At 34.5% G+C, this 13822-nt stretch overlaps 1 protein-coding gene across 3 annotated transcripts in view; it reads left to right on the top strand.

Annotated features, from left to right (window-relative positions):
• The window catches only part of LOC106460490 (ubiquitin carboxyl-terminal hydrolase 20-like), a 79519-nt gene that overhangs the window by 46676 nt on the left and 19021 nt on the right, over positions 1 to 13822 (top strand). For all 3 annotated transcript variants that reach the window (XM_013920191.2, XM_022387238.1, XM_022387239.1), the window contains exons 10-11: positions 1671 to 1821; positions 11214 to 11328. In XM_013920191.2, the coding sequence (XP_013775645.2) occupies positions 1671 to 1821; positions 11214 to 11328 (266 nt within the window). The remainder of the gene's footprint in view (positions 1 to 1670; positions 1822 to 11213; positions 11329 to 13822) is intronic.

The following is a 13822-nucleotide window of genomic DNA, read 5'->3' as shown; positions in this document are numbered from 1 at the left end:
AAAGAGTTTAATAACGCTTCACAAGTCACTTCTCTTGGGGATGGGGAAGAACCCTATTGATTTTGTGACTAAAGAAAATCTTGGCTTCTGTGCAAAAGAAGAAAATATATGAACACACGAAAATCAAACCAAGCAAAAAGCTAATGGTTGAGGAGATCAGCCCTTCTACTATTTTTATGTTCCACTCACCATTAAATTATATCTGTTGTTTTTCCTTACTTATTTCAACCAAATTAATTCATCTGATAACTGTCATTTTTTTTTTCTCTCATTTGATTTTATATATATATATAAAACAGTTGGGTTTTAAATTTCATTCTGAAATGAGTATTTCCTGTTGAGCATTTGTATAATAAATAAATATACATTTGTGTATAGAAGTACACTATGCTAGATGATCAGATGACTGCTGATGTTCTGATGAAATATATAGTATGTTTTCTTTGATGGATTGTTTAGGCAAAGCATTCATGATGAAACTTTGTAGAATTGATGGCAACTCATTGGTACGTTGCTTTTATTTTTTACCAGAATGGACCTGAATGTCTTGTAGGATTTAAATAGAATGATTACATCTCCTCCTTCATCAAAAACTCTGTGAAGAATACCACAGCAGAAAGAAAATATCAGAAAAAACTACCATTTACCTTCCCTACCTGCAAAATTTTAGTGAAAAACTCAAATGCATAGCCAAGAAATTCGACACAGAAGTCCGGTGGAAATACTAAAAGACATTAAGATCCATTCTGGTAAAAAACAAATAGCAACCTACCAATGAGAAACACAAAAATGTCATTTATGAAATTCCATGTTCCTGCAACAAAACATACATTGGAGAAACGGGAAGAAGACTCACGACAAGAATAAAAGAACATAAAGACAGTACAAGACTCATGAAAACACAAAATTCAGCCATTGCAGAACACGTCATGTCAACTGGACACAAAATATACTTGGAAGAAACTAGAATCATCGACATAGACAAATTTTGGAAGACAATAAAAATTATAGAGTCATTTTATATTAACACAATTAAACCTTCACTAAACAGAGATTCCAGATTAGAGGTGAGTAACCTGTGGCTACCATTGGTTGAATCTACAGGAAATCTCTCCTCCAATCAGAAACAGGGATAAACCAACTAATCATAACACACTCTCCACAATCCACCAGAATACTATAAAGACTGACAATACCTTACACATACTGGCCTGAAGACCAAAAGGCAGAAGACTTTCAAAATGTCGTCCTCTAAACTTGTGTGTGTACATCAGGCAGTTGTCATCCATTCTACAAAGTTTCATCATGTAGTATGTTCTCTACTTAAATTATTTTCATTATGATAATATGAATTTTGGTCAATTTCCCAAAAAAACATAAAAGAAAGATAAACTTCTGTCTGTATCCCACTTGATAACATTTTTGTAGGCTATATTGACCTGTTAATATCTTGAAAATTGTACATTACATTACCATCAGGCTTGTATGTCTTTGCTGGGTATTTGTCTCACGAATTGTATAATATGGTTTATTTATGTTGTAAAAATTACATAAGGCCACTGGACTGAACATGTAGTTAATTGAAAGCTGAGAGACAAGTATACTACTTAAGAATTGTTAAGGTGAATATTAAGACTGCACTTTAAAAGTGATAACACTCATTTTTATAGCTGGTTTTGGGGCCCGACTGTCAGTTTGCAGGATTGTCTAGCAGCTTTCTTCTCTGCAGATGAACTGAAAGGAGACAATATGTACAGTTGTGAAAAGTGTAAGAAGCTTCGAAATGGGATTAAATACTCCAAAGTTCTACAGTTACCCGAGGTATGATGGTAATGTGACACAGTACAGATGCTTAAAGATACTAGATGTATGGTGGTATATATCGAACTAAAAAATGCTACATCTACCAGATATATTAACTTTGGTAGTGTTAATATATTTGGAGTTTGTTTTTTTTTTATATAGTTATCAGAGATCTGTTAGTTTATGGTATTAAATCCTCCCAAGTTTCGTAGTTATCTTAGATACAGCAATAAAATGTGATTTTAGCATTCCAAAAAGGTACTTTACTTCTGCTTACATACATAGCTATTCTCGTTCAGTGCTGCCCTCTACTTGCAAAAATTTTTTTGCATGCCACAAGCCTTTCACTCCTACCTATGTACCCCTGGTTCACATGGTTTAATTGATTCTTGCATGTAAATCATCATACGAAAAACCTCCACCAATAGACATGCCGCCCACACGCGTGACTCATGTGACTCCCTCTATGCTATTCTACCTAACTATCACTTCTCGTTTGGCAGTGCTCATGCTCAGACGTTTAATTTGTGCTCCCTTCAAGTGTTTTTTTAGTATCTTTGTATCAATTTCTCTCAACAAATTTACTATTTATTATACAGTAGTGATATTTGTAACTTATCCTGAAGTGGAATTATTTTATATATTTTTTTCCCAGTTACCAATCTTAATACTTTTTATTTCTTTTTGCCAACACAGTTGTGTTTGGTTATTCATTTTGAATTATGCAATTCCGATTTCTAAATTACCACTTTGGAGGTTATATCATCTATCAACACATTTACACAGGCTTCAGGTGCCAATCCTCAACAGTGTATTTTCAGCTTTACTTTGTAAAGATTGATCATCCAATGAGCTGACCTTCGTTGGGCCTCGACTCGAGCTTGGGGGCCCACACATTTGAAATATGGTCTGCCAACTTTGAAAAGATAAGATGTTATACTGATATGGTTTTTGAATATTTTTCTGTTAATATTTTTATCTGTAGTTATTTGGATTCAGTAACATAAATTTATTTAGATTGATCAATACTCATAATCAAGTTCCAGTTAAAAGTGAGAGCTTAGTTGTATCCTTTGTCCTATAATGTTAGATTAGGCTTAACATGAGTCTTTGTTATTTTAGGATTACCTATAATTCATCTTACTGGTGTATCATAAGCTAGGTTAACTATATTGTTTTGTTTTTTCAATACATCAAACCTCATACATATGTTATTGTCAATACACTCTTACTTAATTTTACAATATAATGTATATTTCATTTTCGTTATTATTTATCTTTTATACCTTCTTCATATTAACTTTGCTTGTGTAGATCCTGCAAATGGGGTCTGCACAAACTTCTCCTTATATTTTACATACTTACTGTTAGGTTAGGGTTTTTTAATTTTGAGCTCAGTGATATACTTTGTCCTGCTTAATTTAATTAGGCTTAACAAGTGTCTGATATTTTTGGTTTACCTGGTTAAATATTCTGTTTTTCTTCAACATTTAACATCTAATACATGTTTATTTTACTACACACTTCCTTAAATTTACATTATATCTACTTTTTTACATTTAATTTAGTTTTTGTGGACCCCTGGAGGCTGGAGTTCACCCTACCTTCTCCTGATATTGCTTGCCTTCCTACAACTGTTCAACCCCTTTAAGGCGACCTAGATTTTGTCAGTATTTCCTCTACCTGATTATGGCCTCACAGGCCTCTACTGCAGAGTCTGCTAAGCCCACCTCAGTCTTTTTTAGATACATTTTACAGTATATGTTTCCCTCCTTCTCCAGACATTATGTTTCATGATAAACCTTTTTGTCTCTTTTGGGAGATGGTTCTTGCATGCCTTGCCCTACTCAGGCTTTTCTTTTTGATTTTATGCACTTAGAATCTGTTACCTGTATGGGTGGGGTCTCTGTTCATCCTATCCCTTCTATCTCCCACCTAGTTTTCCAGCTTTGTCTTATCGTATCAACTCTCCTACTGGACATGTCCACCTTACACCTTCTTAGGCATTCCACCTGTATCTAGGGGATTTTTGTGGAATATTTCCTCCTTTTTTCCTACCTGTTGAGGGGGGGGGGGTGCCATCTTTCTTTCCCTCCACGTGTGGCTTCTTTTGTTGACCATCCACCTCTAATAGCGACTTACAGTTGGCTCTTTTTCTCCAATGGTCCACTTTTTGTGGCTACTCCTGTGCTTTTAGCATTGCGTGGGGTATCTGCAATGATATCTTCTATATTTTGGTTGCTCTTTTGTTTCATTCTGAGCCATTGCCAATTTGATTCATATTCCATGTCCGGCACCTTCCCGTCCATCACCAGTCATACCTACGGATTTCTCCATTCTTCATGTATGCTTGATGCTGATTGGAGTTCTGGATCAGTAAATCCCACCTAAATCACTTCTTGGTTCTTCCCCGTTTTACTATATAGTCTGTCATCACAATCGGGTGGGTAATTTTTTCAGGACTGAGAATGCCCACAGTACCTGTTCTTATTTGCATTTCTCGGAATACTGTCTTAGGTTTTTTTCATCACATAATTTGATACCATTTTCGTGCCTTGCCCTTCAGACTTTTTTGGTTCTGTATGTCTTTTGTCAGGTGGTTTGTGATTTATCTGTCTTGGGGGATTTTACTAACACCACTACATTGACATCTGGCTTCAGTTAGTTCCTGCCAAACAGGATAGTCATAACGTACTCATCTGCTTCTTACCCAAGCAGCTCAAGTGGTTTGATTTTCTAGTTGGATAAGTTTTTCATGATCCATACCTAATACTCTTGTCTATTTGGAGAGTGTCTTTTACTCACCCACCTATGTTGGGACCAGCTATTCTCCTCCTTGAATGCATTTGGTGGAGTTTTCTATTATGGTTAACTCTCTTACTACTAGAAAGGTTCTAACACATTGGGGGATGTGGCTTCTATGGAAGCACTTCTCCTTTTGGGTTTTGCACATTTACAATCTTTTCAGGAGACAATGCATGACCATAGTCTCTTGCTAGGGTTCCTTTAAATTCTCTTCTTAACTTTTTTTTCCTTCTTGGATTATACACATAGGTGGTTTAGCATATCCCCCACGTCGTTGGGTTTACCACTTACTCCCCTTCGTTCGGATTTATTTCTCTTCCCTGATGATCATCTTCAAATTTGAGAAGCATTGGTCGATCAGCAGGAGGCTTCAGGACAATGGTCTATGGACAAAAGGTCACACAATGTTAATGCCGTGGCATTTCCAGCAGTCCCACGTGCTTTACTTCATTTTCTTCCTCTTGTTCAAATTTGACTAATCATGTTTCATTTTAAATAATTGATGATGGTGGCTTATTTCACAAGACAAGGAAACACTCTTTCTTGTTCCCTTTGTGGTAGACAGTGGATCTCCCTTTTTGAACCCACACACTTGACGTATGTCTCCTAGTGTGTCATGTTCCAGGTGTTTTCATCGTCATTGCAGATTGTGTTTTCAGACCCTACACACTTTCTCCCAAAGAGTGGCCTTTTGAACCTCAAATTTTTGGTGGCTCTGCCTCCTGTGGGGTACTCCTCCATAGGAAACGTTTGACTTCTTTCTCAATTCCTAGTTACCGTTTTTGTTTTTAGTCTCTGGTTTATTGTCCACTAGCCATTGCTGTCGATACATTCAGATAGGAGTAGATCCAGTTGATAACTTTGGTTTTTCTCATTCTGTCAGTTTTCTTCCTAAGGTGATTTTGTTCATCCATGTCGCTTCAGGTCTATCTGATTGATACTTCATGGCTGGTGCTTATTTGGTTTTCTTGGCTGTTTCGGCTCAATATAATCTTTGTGTTCCATACATGCTCTAGGTTGCTTCATTGCTTTCAAGGCTTCATTCTGTTGACTCCATTTCCTGCAGTTTCATTCCCTTGCACCACTCCTTTGTTCATGTTTTTTTTTGGTTCAGCTTGTGATTCGATTGGCCTTTTATTCCTTATCTCCAGTAATCAATTCCTGGTGTATTTACTCCAATCAGGCACCTTCTCTTTTACATGCATCTCATCTTCGATGTCTGTTGGAGGTACTTTGTCTATCAAGCACTGGGACTACACCTCCTATCAGGCACCACTTGCCACAGGGCAGAATCCAGGTCAAAAAATGGGACAGGCCTCTGAAAAATAAGATATATATATATAACAAAATTAAGAAAACTTACCCAGTTAGTCTCACTGAAGAAGTGAAGGATAGTGATAGGTGGAAGACGGTATCCTAACGAGGAAGAAACAGCTACCCAAATCAGATGAACTCCAGGTATACTTCTATCACTTAAAATTGTACTAAAATCTACAGTTTACAGTCATGTTGACTTCATTTTAATAATTTCCATGGGTGTAAAATGCACAATGTTCCTTACAATCAAACTAGAGATGGGGTATTCCACATAATCATTCGTAGGTTATTCCTCGTAATATATTTGTTTCATAAATATGCCTGTTCTGAACTGTACTCACCCATGGAGTTCATGGATAAAGCAGACGAGAATAGCTGCTCATCCCTGCCATTCCTTAGATTAAATAAATCGAGTTTAGTCTGCTTTCCATTATAGGGTTTCATGGTCACCCATTGCACTGTCTCCATTGTGAATATTCCTCCGGACTCACCACCGTGTCATCGTCCCCCCTCGTATAGTAAGAGAGTCCTTACAACTTTCCATTTCCAAGCTGCTGGGATGGTGATGGACCATGGAGGTGTCTTCCTGAATGAGAAATATACAATATAAACAATACCTTCATTCAGTTGAGAGTAGGGTGGTCATGTTCTGCTGGTGTAGAAATGATTGGGATTCTTCATCCTACCCCTGCATGGATGTCAGTTCCCGGCAGTTGAATTTTGGATTTAGAGCTGAACCAATCAAAATAAGTCCTCATACTTGTGTTCAGGGTGTTCCTGCTCCATCACTGAACTTGTCTCAAGTGCATTTACCTGTGTTGTGAGTCGCAGTGGGTACACTTGGTCGTTGCTCTGCTTCTACCTCTTGCATACCCTTTGATGTCTTTATGCCGAGGATGTTACTACATTTGGAGTGGTTCCGGTAAGTTTCATTTGATGGGGATGTATATGTGTACTTCATTCTGCTCACATGTGCCCTGTTCACAGGTCGATGGTGGGATTTTTCCCTCCTGTTGGCCGAACTTGAGATGAAGACAGCATGATTCTCTTTCCTACCCCCTGCATGGATTTTGATTCCCAGCAGTTGAGTTTTGGATTGTAGTTGACTTACTGACTGTATGATCCTCATCCTACCCTTGCATGGATGTTGGTTCCTGGCAGTCGAGTTTTGGATGGGTTGTGCTCCTCAAATCTGTCTACCCAAATTAGTCTCATCTTTTCCACATCTGGGCAATGAGTATACCTGATACAGAAGTGGTGCAGTCCTACGTGTATCGTCCTCTTCTTAGAGGGTTCCCTCTTGGGGGTGTCCTTTGAATGCTTCTATTTTCTCCCTTTCACCGGTCCTGCCACCTATTCAATTTGGGATTCAAGCTATGTATGTGAGTAGAAATAAGGTACCTTGGTAGAAGTTATAATTTTCCTACACTGAAAATATTTTTTCAACTGGTACTTACTGCCATTAACACTTCCCACCCTTTCTCCTCACTGTCCACTGGTGCTTAGTTTTCTGCCTAAACTCAATGTGATAGTTAGGTAGAATAGCATAGAGGGAGTCACATGTGTTGGGGGCACGTCTGTTGGTGGAGGTTTGTCGAATGATGATTTATATGTGTGAATCGATTAAACCATGTGAACTGAGGGGTACATATGAGTGAAAGACGTATGGCATGCAAAAAAAGTTTTGCAAATAGATGGCAGTGCTGAACAAGAATAGCTATGTATGTGAATGGAAGTAAGTACCTATCAGAAATATATTTTCAGTGTAGGAAAATTATAACTTTCATTAAATTAGTCTTTATTGTGAAAACAGCATGAAAAAAAATGTAGTTTTATAGTTAACAAGAATAACAATAATTTGTTTGAAAAATTAACTTTTTTGTTTTTCTATTTAGACTGGTGTTTTCCAAATTGTGTGCCATGGCACACAAGTATGTTGCAAGTGAGCTGGCACTGTGCCACCAAGAATTATGCATTTTACATATGCATTTGAGAAACATTGAACTAGAATTTGACTTCTTCAGGCTATTTTGCAGGAGTAATTTTTCTAAGTTTTTACTAGTGCTTACACCGGGCACCCACCCATCACAACTGTTACCCAGTTCTCAAAAAAGTTATACAAAGTTTAAGTCAAAGTAATGTAAACAGAGCTGCAGAAAAACTATTATTTTTAGAGAAATCAGTAAGCAAAAATCAGAAACAAGCAAAGAAAGTCACGACACAGAAAGTGAAGTGGAAGCAATCATAGTTATACAGACTCATACTGAATTCTAGTGGCAGGCCAGTGACATTAATTAGTAAGTCATTGATCTTTAAGTTTAATAGTATACAAAAATCCTCGAGTGTCTTATAAATTAAGTTATTCAATCGTTCATTATACTCTCAAACTTGCTTATACCACACTAACTTTCACTTCTTCCATTGACAATAATGAATATAGGAGACAAAGAATCAATTACGTAAGCAGCAAATTTTGAATAGCCCATTTAAAATTTTTCTTTGTTAAATGATTATCGGCTGATTCACTACGTGCAGTCAGTTCGTAGTTACTGTCATTTTGTAGCGTGGCACTATCAACATTCTAGGATAGAAATGAGACCTATCACTCATAGGAAACTTTCAAACCTGATAACTATGTGATTTGTAATAGTAAATACTGTAAATTATTGTCTCAATATAAATATGATTTTCCAAAAGTTTCTACATTTTTGTATAACTAGTTTAACTTGTTTCAACTGTAGTTAGCTGCTTTGTCATTATAACACACACTGAGAGATTACTGCTGAGTGTGCCTACGCTATCAGAAAAGTTAGTACAATCGATTGGCAGAACTTACCTCAAATATTTCAACGACAAAACCTTGATAATTTCCCATTAAGATTAGAGTGCGAGTTTCTCACTTAAACTGCAGTGAAGTGAAACAATGACTCTACGATAATGATCGCAGCATCCTAATACCTTGAATTATGATGAGCATTTTGTCATTATAACACACACTGAGAGATTACTGCTGAGTGTGCCTACGCTATCAGAAAAGTTAGTACAATCGATTGGCAGAACTTACCTCAAATATTTCAACGACAAAACCTTGATAATTTCCCATTAAGATTAGAGTGCGAGTTTCTCACTTAAACTGCAGTGAAGTGAAACAATGACTCTACGATAATGATCGCAGCATCCTAATACCTTGAATTATGATGAGCAGCGGCTGTAGGTGCCATAACGTACATACATACAACCTAAGTGTCGTCATTACGTACAAGTATTGCCTGCACATCGTGGGTATTGTTTAATAACAGTCAGCCAGGGTGAACCGTTAAAGATAATTTTTTCATTACCAGTTTCCAATATCAACAAGTTAATAATATCCAATTGAAGAAACAGTTGGAAGCATTATACTTTGATATTAATTTCATGACCACTAAATCGGTGCTCATTACTAACTGGGGAAAATTTTGTTTCAGTGACTCATGCAGTAGTGTATACCTTGCAAGCCTATTCTATAGTATACACGATGGCTACAAAAGGTTTTGGGGTTAACATCATTTTCATCTTTCATTTATAATTGTATAATTTACTGTGTTATTTTACTTTTCAATCTGAGTATTCATAACTTTTTATTATGAAGAAAACTTAAACTGTTTGGCATCGTGGTTTATATTGTCTTTTACATATTAGAAACTGTTGTGTTGATAGTAGTTGGAAATTTTTGGGCACCTGGATACCCACCTGAATTACCCATCCGGATAGGATTTTTGGTACCCATTCAAACACTAGTTTACTACAAAGTTTACTACTTTACAAAGATGGAAAGTTTATCATTTCATTGTGTTTTTGTAAACATTGTAATATTAAATTACTTGAATTATTGAACTTCAGTGATTTAAAAAAGTGCTGTTAAGATATTTTTGTATAAAACATTTTGTTTTTTGTACTGATTATCTTTTCTTGTGTGTAACACTTTTAATTATTTATGTTATATTATAGTCTGTATCATGTTGATATTTTGAGTGAATTGTTGAGTTTCTTGTACTCATTAGAGCTTCTCGCTTATTTTTATTTAGTTTGTAGCATGATATCAACATTTTTTCTTTTATCTAGTTGTTATTTCATTGAAAGTTTGTTGTTTGATGAATTAGTGATGTATAACCAACCAACTACAAATGATATTTATGTAAAATACCAGGAAGATGTAGTTACTAATTTTACACAGGTCCTAGCTTAAAGTTTTTGTGAGAAACAAGGATATAGATCCAGAACTTAAAAAAGAAAGCATTTTATTCAACTACGTTAATGACACAAATACAGAAAGTTATCACTTTTATGAAATAAGAACTAATATTTGGTTTTTAATAGTTATAATTAGAATTAGTGTTTATGATTATACAAAATTATCTTCCAATTTATCTTAATATACTTTTCTACAATAATGTTTTAATTAAATTCTCATCTTACAAAAAATCTTATAAGAATATTAAAGTCATTTACGATCAAACTGGACATTAATCCATGGGAAAGCTTTAGCTTACTTCAGACTGGTGCTGGCATGAGGTTTAAGCTTGCTAACTTGTTGGCTAACTAATTAGCTAGGCTTAACTACTGCTTTTATACTATGTTTTTCTAATTCAAGCATTACTGATCATCCCATAATAAATCTTTGTTTTTACTGTGTTAAACCAGTTCATCCTGGTGTGAAATTATGCATGATATAGCAAGTGAGTTGTCCATGTAATTTCCACAAAAACTTGTGATAGTTTCTCTACCATTCTTAGTGGGATAAGTAATGTCCTGGAGTGTTGGCTATTTATACTGCCACCCACTTGACTATTTATCATTTAAGTTACTCCATTTTTTTCTGGTCAACTCTCTCACTGCTTACTTTATCAACATATACTGCTCTGTGTGTGTGTCTTCATATTAAGATGCTGACTGTTTTTCAACTTATTAGTGTATTCTGCTATGCTGGCAGCTACGATAACCAATTTGCAGTTAATGGAAGTGTTCATTGAAACTCGTTTGAAAATAGTTGCTGGATATTTGTTGTTCCAAGCCATGCTGATTGATCTAAAAGTGTTTCTTCAGTTTGCAAACGTGTCCCTTGACCCCGTTTCTCTAATGCTGTGTAAGGGGGTGTTCTTAAGATAAAGTAATGTTAACTTAAAGCATTTCATATGATTATCCTATTCATGAACAAAAAATTACTTGCATTAAACAAAGTCTGGTAATTTAATTCCTTTCAGTTTTTTCTATTGTAACACATAATCCATGATTTTCAAAATTTTTTTCAGGTTTTATGTATTCATTTGAAACGTTTCCGTCATGAGGTGATGTTCTCTTCCAAAATTAGTAGTTTTGTGTCTTTCCCATTAGAAGGCCTGGATATGTCACCCTTTCTTCATAAAAGTAAGAAACATACTTAATGAATAGATAATGCAATGGCTATGTAAAAGTTAACATGTCAGTGAAAGAGAACTTAATACAACAGTATCTCCTTAGCTTTAGTGATTTTTTTTAAAAACATTCAGTCCAGAAAGTGCATGAGAATGGTAAAAGTCTATTCTAGTAAGAGAGGTACCTGAAAAAAAGGATGATCCACGCAACTTCTATCATATTTAATCTCTGTTTGCAAGCTTGATGCATGTAATGAAATTAAAAATTCAAATTAGGGGCAAATATAGCAGCTCAAGCCCATAACATCTCACATTTAAAACTACCATTCAGCTTCTGCAACCACTTGTGAAAAATCAGTTATTCCTAATGAATGAGGAAAGTGGTGATAAATTAAAACAGATTATGAAAAACAAATCAGTGAAGTTGAGACATTTAATATTTATTTTCTGAAGTTGATTCTTCTGCCACATAATTGTCACATGCTTGCATGAGCATTCAGTTCATTGGGCTTAACTATTTTTCATTTCAGTGAATTTATATTACATAATTTTATTTTTAAAATATTAATTCAATGATTTTTTAAAATTTCATTTAATGGTCTTTAAATATGAATTCAGTAGTTTTTAATCATTTACACCTGAACATCTTTAAATAGTATTCAAATACTAGCTAATATTTAATGGTTTTATTTGTCATGGGAAGTACAAATACTAGCGTTAAGTGTCAAGTTTACCATAATTATTGTTTTCATCCTGTTAGTTGTGAAATATGTTTTGTTTTTGAAAATGCTTTACTTATTAGCATGAAATGAAGAACCCTTTTTTTCTTCTTATTTTTGGAAATGTACTAATTACTATTAAGTGCCAAATTTGTTTTGTCTTTTTAAATTATTTTGTATTAAGTATTGTGGCATTTGTGTATAGAATCCCATGGGACTGGTATTATAGCCAGTCCTTGTATCCATTCAAACATGAAAACTTATCGTTAAGATAACACACAATTTACAATATTGCTCTATTGGAGAGAAGTAATAATTACTACGATTTTGAATCTTGTATGTGTATATTGACGTAATGTGCTAAGCTTTTAGTAAACTACAAGTCTGTTGTACACTAAAAATCAGAAGTATTTCAACAAAAGATTTGTCTTTGAATTTCTGAAGCTTTTACTAAGTCAGTCTGAGTGAAAGGTAATTTTCATGCTGAGAATAAAAATACCTTTTTTTCAGTTTTCATATTTAATTCTCTCACCCCAGGTATCCTTTACTGCACATAGCACAAGGTTTTTAGTCTCTTACATTCAAAATTTTATTATACTACTTTTTGTGTACGTATACCAATTAGTATAGCATAGAATTATAGCTAATAGCCCATATTTTAATAGTATATAAGTTTTAAGTTCTTAATTTTAGAAAGCAATATTTTAAAATATCCTGAATTTTCCTTAGTGTGACTCACATGACACATTTTCTCTATTTTATCAACCACCTCCCAAGAAACTAAGAAATTCAACATAAATTGCTCAATATAAAATCGTCATTGCTTAGACAAACCATAATTTTTATAGCCTTCAATTTTGTTTGGTTACAGAGCTATCAAATAAAAAATGACCCCTCCTGCCACACCCACTTGTCACAACCTCTCTATCAGGATTTGTTGAGAGTTCTCTCTTATGTTTAATTATATATTGCCTATAACCAAGAGAAAGTCAAGATTTTCATCTATCAAATGACGTATTGTATAACATTGTGTTCTGAACACAGAATAGTCAGTTTCACTTCTAATTCAACTTTGGTTCCCACGGGAATCACAGTGGTTAGCTTGGATGTATTTGTAACTGCTCTTGTAGCATACTTAGAAAGCCAGAAAAATTGTAATTGTTAGAGGAAATTGTCTGCATTTTTAATGTTATTAGTCTATGTTCTTTGATGCATTATATAATTAAATAAGAATAATTTAATGCACTACTACCATTAGTTAAAAAAAAAGTAGGGTTATCTGTCATTGATAGTCAAGAGCAAAAAAAAAAAAGAATACTTGGATAAGTACTTTATTTCTTGTTTTTTATGTTTATTCTTTATTTATTATTATAAAAGTAACTAAAATCTAAATATATTTCTTTCGGTTAGTTAAGGTTAGATTAAATAAAATAAATAATAATATAATAAAAATGTTTCACAAGGCATGCATGTGAGCAGGTTGGAGTAGCTCGTGGGTAATGTAATTCGTTAGCATAACGTGAGCTGCATGTTCCGCAAGTGATTTACAACTTATAATGGTTCAGATAGTAGTTAGACACAGTTCAAAGGGCAATAAAACAATCAAATTTAATTACAAATAGATGTATACTGTTGTGAGTTTAAAGCTAAATGATAAATGAATGTAGTTTCATGCTACATTTGAAGTCATTCTAGAAAGAAAAGGAGAGTAATTTCGATTTTTTTGGGGGGTTACGATCCCGTTTTGAGATAGGATAGAGAAAATAACAGATAAACTATATAAAGTTT

The sequence above is a fragment of the Limulus polyphemus genome, unplaced genomic scaffold (assembly GCF_000517525.1).
Source record: "Limulus polyphemus unplaced genomic scaffold, Limulus_polyphemus-2.1.2 Scaffold780, whole genome shotgun sequence".
Classification (NCBI taxonomy): domain Eukaryota; kingdom Metazoa; phylum Arthropoda; class Merostomata; order Xiphosura; family Limulidae; genus Limulus; species Limulus polyphemus.
Note: the sequence above shows the minus strand (reverse complement) of the source record. Positions and strands in the feature narration are given on the sequence as shown.